Source organism: Gracilinanus agilis, chromosome 3 (assembly GCF_016433145.1).
Source record: "Gracilinanus agilis isolate LMUSP501 chromosome 3, AgileGrace, whole genome shotgun sequence".
Lineage (NCBI taxonomy): Eukaryota > Metazoa > Chordata > Mammalia > Didelphimorphia > Didelphidae > Gracilinanus > Gracilinanus agilis.
In genome coordinates, this window is record NC_058132.1 from 249,381,982 (window position 1) to 249,390,072 (window position 8,091).

Sequence of the window (8,091 nt, forward strand, 5' to 3'; positions counted from 1 at the left end):
GAAAAATTATAAAGACAAGGCAATGAGGGTTAAGTGACTTGTCCAGGATCACACAGCTAAGAAATATCGGAGGCCACATTTGAACCCAGATCCACCCGGCTTCAGGTTTGGCTCTCTTCCACTGTGCTATCCAGCTGCACCAGCTACTAGCTTTAATGCAGCTAAATATATATGCACAAGACTAAGAACCCCTTCTTTCCCTTCATATCCACAATTACTATCTATCTATCTATCTATCTATCTATCTATCTATCTATCTATCTATCTATCTATCTATCTCAGTAATATAATAATAATAACAGCAACAAAAAATAAGAGAGAGCACTTATACAGTGCTTTAAGGTTTGTATAGCATTTTACATGTTATCTCCTCTGATCCTCACAACAATCCTATAAGGAAGATCCTTATGATTGTCCCTATTTTAGAGATGAGGCTGAGAAGTTTGTCCATGGTAGGCTACACAGCGGGTAGCCTTAGAGACTAGAGTCAAACTCAGGACTCCAAGTGCAATGCTCTACCCACTGCACCACCTAGTTGCACAAGCAATATTCTAACAGCCAATAATTATGACTATGTGCCATACAATATATTGATAATTTATAAAGTAAACATATTTATCCTTTCCAATAATTAATGTTTCTGTAGCTAATATCTTAAATGCCATTCAACTCACATTAATTTAGTAAATATTGACTGCTTCAATATAATTTACAATCAACCAATAACTATTTATTAAGGGATAGCTAGGTAGCATAGTGAATAAAGTGCTAGACCAGCAGTTGGGAACATTTGGGTTCAAATCTGATCTCAGATAATTCTTAGCTGTGTGACTCTGGGCTAGTCACTTAATCCCAATTACCTATTCCTTACCTCCTCTCTTAGACAGAAGGTAAGGATTTTTTAAAAGTTATTTATTAAATTATGTTTAATTGTTTCAATTTAATTTAATTTCAATTAATTTAATTTAATTTATTAATTTGAAAGGAGCTATGCTAACTCTTAGGGATACAAAGAGAAAAGTACAACATTCTCTGCCCTCAAGGAGTTTATATTTCAACAGGGGAAATAATACATAAATATATTTATCATTTAGTCCTTTTAGTTGTGTCTGACTCTTCGTGATTCCATTTTCAAAGCAAAAATAATGAAATAGTTTGCCATTTCTGTTCAGCTCACTTTACAGAGGAGGAAACTGAAGCAAACACAGTTAAGTGACTTGCCCAGCATCACACAGCTACAAAGTGTCTGAGGTCAGATGTCTTCCTGACTTCAGGCCTACTGCTCTATCCACTGTGCCATCTAGTTGCCCTTATAAATATAAGTATATAAATATATAGGGTAATAGAAAAGAGATACTTAACTTCAAGTCCATGAATTTGTTTTTTGAAAAAATTTATATATATAATATTTATGCTGATAACTTAACTGTACTTCAATATAATGTTTCCTTTGCAATCCTTTGTGTTTTTCTTTTGTACATTTAGAAACTTTATTCTGAGAACCTAGGCTTTACCAGACTCCAAAGAGGTCCATTGTACACAAAATGATTAAAAACTCAAGGGAGAAGTTAGTACTCTTTCAATAACAATAGAAATTCTGAATTGCATATCAAAAAAGGAAATCAATTTTTTTTCTCCTACAACTGGATCCTTTCAAGGACTTAAGGTTATCACTGGAATAACTCCTGAAATAATCAAGTTGGACATTTTAATCCAGTGATTCCCAAAATGGGCACCACTGCCCCCGGTGGGTGCTGCAGCAATCCAGAGAGGCAGTGATGGCCACAGGTGCATTTATCTTTCCTATTAATTGCTATTAAAATGTTTTTAAATTTAATGTCCAGGGGGCTAAGTAATATTTTTTTCTGGAAAGGGGGTGGTAGGCCAAAAAAGTTTGGGAACCACTGGTTTAATCAAAAAACAACACATAGCATCTCTCCATGATGTTTCTATTTGTCCATGTGCTTCCCTTCCTCTAAACACACATGCTACACCCTTAATGATAATGCATTTGTGTTAATATATGAATTTGGGGTGTGTCATTCAATGCTATTATACCAAAAAACTGTTTCATACCTCATACAGCCCTTCCCAAAGGTACATAATATTAGTGTAATAGGACTGGAGCTGGAAAGGACCTTAGAGGCTTCCCATTCAAACATTCTCATAAGAAACAAAGGCATTAAGAGGATAATTTACTTGCCTCAGTTAACTGTAACTGAGCAAGTATCCTAATTGGTGGGATATGGACCCAGGTCTTCCTGACTCTATGTGCAGTATCTATATGCAATATCATGTTGCCTACCTAATAAAGCTGCATGACATGCCAACAACATTAACACATTTATATGTCTCTCTGAATAAATATTTGATTAAAACTGCCAAGTATCTGGTTGCCTTTTTAGATTTCAAAATAGCAGTTCTGGTGTTAAAGTGAATCAGTCTGTCAACCAACACTGATTAAGTGCCTACTATGTGCCTGCCATGCTAGAAATACGAATAGAGGCAAAAGACAGTCTCTGCTTTCAAGGATCTCATAACCTAACTGGGGAACAACCGTGTACACACAAGATAAGAGACGGGATAAATTGGAAATAATCAACAAAGGGAAGGCACTAGTAGGAGAGGGGACCAGGAAAGGATTTCCATAGAAGGTAGGATTTTAGCTGGCATTTGAGGAAATGTAGGGAAGCCAGGAGATGGAGATGAGGAAGGAGAGAATTCCATGCATAAGGGACAGTCAGTGACAATGTCTTGGAATGGACTACCTTGTTTGAGAAACTACAAGGAGGCCAGTATTCCTACATGGCATCATGCCTAGGAAGGGAGGAAGGGGCAATTGAAGGGACATAATATATAAAAAGAGTGCAAGTGGTAGGGGAAGGTTTTGAAGGACTTTAAATGCCCAATAGGATTTTATATTTGATCCTGGAGATGATATTTAAGAAAGAGTTCACTGAGTAAGAAGGTGAAATCAAGGGATGGATTCTGAAGCTTGTTTCTATTCCATTTTTTCTTCACTGCTTTAGGATCTGAGCTAATTTTTCTTCCAATCTATGAAATGGGCAGAATAATGCTTATCTTTAAAGAACTTATAGAAGCAGTGTGTGTGACTATAGTGAACAGAGAGCTAGCCTTAAAGACCTACATTTGGCTCCTACTATATATTGGCTGTATGACCCCAAATAGTCATTTTACCTAGGCAACTCAAAATAAATACATGAAATAGAGGATGATGTCCATAGACAAAAGAGAGGAGCATGGAATAGCTTACCTGTCAGATCTTTGGATAAGGGAAGAATTTATGTCTAAATAGATAGAGAGAACACAAAAAGGTTTTGTACAGACAAAACCAGAGCAATCAAACTGGGAAAAAAATGTATAGTAAGGATGGGGTTTTTAACTGTTTTTGTGTCATGAACCTCTTTGGTATGATGGTAAAGCCTATGAACCCCTTCTCTGAATAATGTTTTGAAAAAAACTGAAGGAAATGCAAATTTTCAGGTAGAGTTTAGCGAAAATAAAAATGTAATTAAATTCATGGACTCCCTGAAAACTATTCAAGAATGTTTTGAGATTCCCAGGTTAAACATTTGTTTTAAACCTAAATGTTGCAAAGAAGGTTCCAACCTGCTTTGGTAGAAAGAGTTTCCTCATCTAAAAGTTCTCTATATCAGTGAGATGACAGGTACAGTCCCTATTCCCTATAAAACTTTTTGAGTTCATCACATGAAAGGCTCTAAATACAGCAGAGAGAGACGGTTTTATTACTTGGCTAGCACTCAAATAATTTTTTTTTGATCCAGAAGGAAAGAGCCAAAGCCTATAATTTTGTTTTGCACTGCTCTCCTGTTTTAGGTGCACACTAGTTTTAAGAACTCCCATGTTTTAAGTGCTTTAGAAATCTTACAGATACCCTAAGGGAGAGTTATCTTAGTCCTTCTGACCTGGCTTCACCCAGTGGAAAAACAGCTCATAATCACACAGCACAGCTGGGAAGAAACTCTTTGAGGTGCTGTCCCTTGGGTTGTCTTCACTAATCAATTGTTATGGCTCATTGGCAGTAATTAATGGAAAAAAAAAACTTGTCAACCAGGGAAATGGAAAAACCTTTCTGGAAACATTCAGTTTTTAAAGATATCAAGAGCAACAATACTTAGCCAAAATGAGGAAACTGCATCAGTATCTAATAAGTGACACAATTAGAAACCACCAAAATTAAGCTATTAAAAGCAATCTTAAAAATGATCTAGGTGAAGAAGCCCATCAGAGAAAGGTGTTAGGCTCTAAGGAAGCCCCGACTTGAAAGGCAAATAGCTATGTGTAGAAGGCAAGAGAGGCACACACCTCCCCCATAATTGGTAATTATTCCTTGGGCCACAAAGGAGCATCAAAATGTAAACCCTGGTGGTCATGCTTTGGCCTGATGGTAAGAGCAAGACTTGGGTGTGGGTTGTGGTACAGTTATTGAATGAGTGAAGGAAAATGGTGGGTGAAGAGGGAAAAAAGAAAAAGTAGTATAACTGAGTCAGTGGGCCTCTGTGAGAAAAAGAGCCTGGATATATGAGGAAAATGAGGATGTATTTAGTAGTAACTTGGAAGTATGGACATCTTCTAGAGTATGGGGACTACACGTGGATTTATGAGACTATAGAATGAATAATGAGGTTGGTGAAGATTGGCCTATTTTACTGGTGTTTCACATCTTGAGGCTGACTGTGGCTCTGAGTTTTAGTGTTTTTTCATAGAGAGACTGAAAGATTTTGAGAGCTGTGATGACCATGCTCTGGCCAATGTAAATATGGAACTGGCATAGTTCTGAAATTCTCCTTATGGCAGGAAGGAACCATGGGGCTTTGAGAGGAGAAAAGATTCTGTTAGAAGTTGGGAGAACTTGGGTCCATATATAGAAGGAGCTGCACTTAAGGGCCAACTTTACAACTTGTAGCTTTGTACACAAAGGACCAAATCTGAAAAGTGTCTCCAACATAATCTGAATATTAAACATAATCTAAATATGTGGTATTAAATTACTAAGGTAGATAAGATAAAGCCTCAGACATTTCAATTTCCTTCCAAGACAGACGCTTGTCTTTCCCTTAATTCACAGGGTAGGATTTCTCTGATAAGCACCTGATGGTTGATAGCAGAAGAAAGTGATGACAAGCGCTATTCCTAAAGCTGGGGATTTAAGTCTTAGGACAAAATATGACTTTCAAAACCTATTAAATGTGGCTGATGTTCTGAGGCTGTTGCAATCTGCATAAAATGCTCATGGTATTCAAAAAGAGAAAGGGTAAAAGAGAATACAAACTTCACCTACTGCTCTCTCGTGACCCTTCAATCAGTCAGAGGAGTGAAAACCTTGCTTCCAAGAAGGATTTGAATCTCACCTTGGTCCCTGTAAAGGCCAGGGAACATGAAGTCTTTTATAACATGGAATGAAATCCTTTCAGTTGAGATGACCCTTAGCAGAATGCAACCTCAAAGCACACTCACTGCAATAATTTCTATTTATGGGGCTCCCAGGATGAGACAAGGAAAGTTCCATGGATCAGCCCCATGGCACTATTTCATGTCTACTCTGATAGAAGAAGCTTACATAAGTGTCATCAAAGTCATTTGTGATCATAGAAAAAAGGAAAAAATAAGCAAAAGCCTTACCTCTTTCTCTATCTTGAGCAGCTTCTTTACAGCCACTTCCTTGTCTTGTGATATCCATCTGGCTCGATAAACACTCCCAAAACTCCCTCCTCCACAGTTTTCGAAAAACTGCAAGTCATCAAATTTAATTTGCACAAAGGAAGCACCGAGAGACGACATCTCATAATGACAAAGTATTATACCTCCACAAAATCTGCAAAGACAAGAAAGAGTCTACTTAGTGAAGATCATATTAGAATAGCCTCGGAACACTATTTTAGATAATATAGTATGTCCTTGGGAATGCTCAGAGGGTGCCATATTAACTAAAGAATAAGAAGGACAAGAAATGAGCCTATAAATGTATGTTTTTTTAAAAAATCAAAACAAAACTCACCCTGGCAGCCTATGAAAAATTAAAAACAAAAACAAAAAAGCTCATTCAAGCTTTGAAACACAGCTGCCTACAAAGAAATGGCTCGGATTTCCTCCACAGCAGATTTGTTAACCACACTTCCTGCACGGACACACACATGGAGGAGCTCTGTGAAAAGGCTAGTGTGTCACCAGGTCTAGCATGAAGCCCTGACAAACTGGAAGCGTGCTTTCAATTGCAAGCTTGCATAGCTGTTCTGGAATCCAAAGCATTTCATCTCTCCCTGTTGTGATCACTTTACACAAAATATACACTGCCTAAGCAACTGAACATCCTGGCAAAATTACAGCCAAAACTCGGCAAAACCGAACTTGCAAAGAGTGAACTTGCTCAAGAGGATAAAAGCAACCTTTCAGTTACAAAGATGCTATAAATCTGGCCAAATGTTTTCCACAAGTATCTCCCTGGTCTCTATACCATAGCAAAGCTTAATTAAAGAGCAGAATAGTTTCCCTTGATTACAGTATATTAAATCATCCCAAGAACAGTGCCAAGAATGAATCTTATGGTTGTTAAAATTTTTATTATGTTTGTTGCCAAAGGAACAGAGTACCCCGCCCATAGATTGTAACAGTGATACCTTCTGTGGTCTCTGAAGTTTTACTACTGCCCAGGTACATAAATGTTACTACTGAACGGTGACAGCATCGCTGGACCCATGTACAAGTGATGACAGCTTAAAACTTTGGGATATGAAAGTTTTGCTGATGTGAGATGACAGAAATATCATCTTTGAAAACAAGCAGAAAGCATTGCCCGATTATGTGCTCAGTTCCTCCAGACTCTTAACATAGAATAGACTAGGAAGCCAATGTTAGTAACACTAGGTCACTAAAGTAAACAGGTCTCAGGTGTGAAATCAAATTTAGAGTTAATATCACACTTAGGTGGGGTTTGGTGTTTTTTTTTTCCTTCTTCTGTATGTTTAAGAACACAGTAAAACAAAATTTTGACTATTTAAAAATCTATCTGCTATGGAATTAATCAGAAATGACTATAATTCCCTAGTTTTATCCCTAATTAACTATGATTACTTTTTTGCTTCAAGACAAAAACAGTTAAAGCAACATAGGAGAACAACATAAAAATTAGGTTATGGTTAGTTGGGCACCGGAATTGGGAGACAATCAATCAACACGCATTCATTAAGTGTCTTCTATGTCCCAGGCACTAAGATACAAAGAAAAAAAAAATTCCTTAATGAAAATGACATTAGGTTTCAAATGAAACCACTGCTGGAAAAACTGCCTCATATCCTAATGAATGATTTCTTCACTTATGAATATCTACTGAACTTGAATTGCTGCTAGAGGAAAAACTGGTAAGACAACTAAGACAATAGGATGGGTTAATGAGGGAAGTTGAGCTCATTTCCTGGAGGTCTTCTTTAAGAGAATAGTTACTTGCTCAGGAACATTTTAAGTATGATCTGGCCTAGAAGCAAAGGTATGTACCTAAGCTTCATTTAGTTCAAATGATCTATTCACATTTCCAAATATTTTAGATCAAATCCCCAAGCAGGACTTTGGAAAAGTTGACCAATTATTTAAAAAAAAATGCCTCCTGCCACCTCCAAAAAAAGAAATAAACAGGTTGAAAAGACTAGAACTTGTTATTCTGTTCCATCTGCTCAACAAATTCTGGAGTGGGGAGACCATGTCCTTTATGTCTTTGTAGTTCTCATAAAGCCAAATAGAACTTTGCACACAATAAGTACTCATTTATGTATATTTATGTATATATTCAATGAGTAAAATTATTTTTAATAGATAGGAAAACTTCACCATGCCAGAGGAAGAGATCAGGAAAGAAAAACTAGCTTTTCAAGTTGTTCCAAGTTTTAATCAAAGAAATATCTATTAATCAGCGACCTTGTATAAGGCATTGTTAGGCTCTGTTAGAGAATAAGGCAGCATAATATGGTGGATAGAACGCTAAACTTGGAACTAGGAAGAACTGGATTCAACTCTTTCCTCTGATACTGGCTGTTCACAGGCAAATCATTTAACCTT

General features: G+C 37.0%; 1 protein-coding gene across 2 annotated transcripts in view; it reads right to left on the reverse strand.

Annotated features, from left to right (window-relative positions):
• The window catches only part of MAP3K20 (mitogen-activated protein kinase kinase kinase 20), a 187,863-nt gene extending 182,013 nt beyond the window's left edge, over window positions 1-5,850 (reverse strand). The window contains exon 1 of one of the 2 annotated variants that reach the window (XM_044669786.1): window positions 5,665-5,850. In XM_044669786.1, the coding sequence (XP_044525721.1) occupies window positions 5,665-5,823 (159 nt within the window). In that variant the 5' untranslated portion in view covers window positions 5,824-5,850. The remainder of the gene's footprint in view (window positions 1-5,664) is intronic. The other variant, XM_044669787.1, reaches the window with a different exon arrangement.
• Window positions 5,851-8,091: the final 2,241 nt, after the last annotated feature.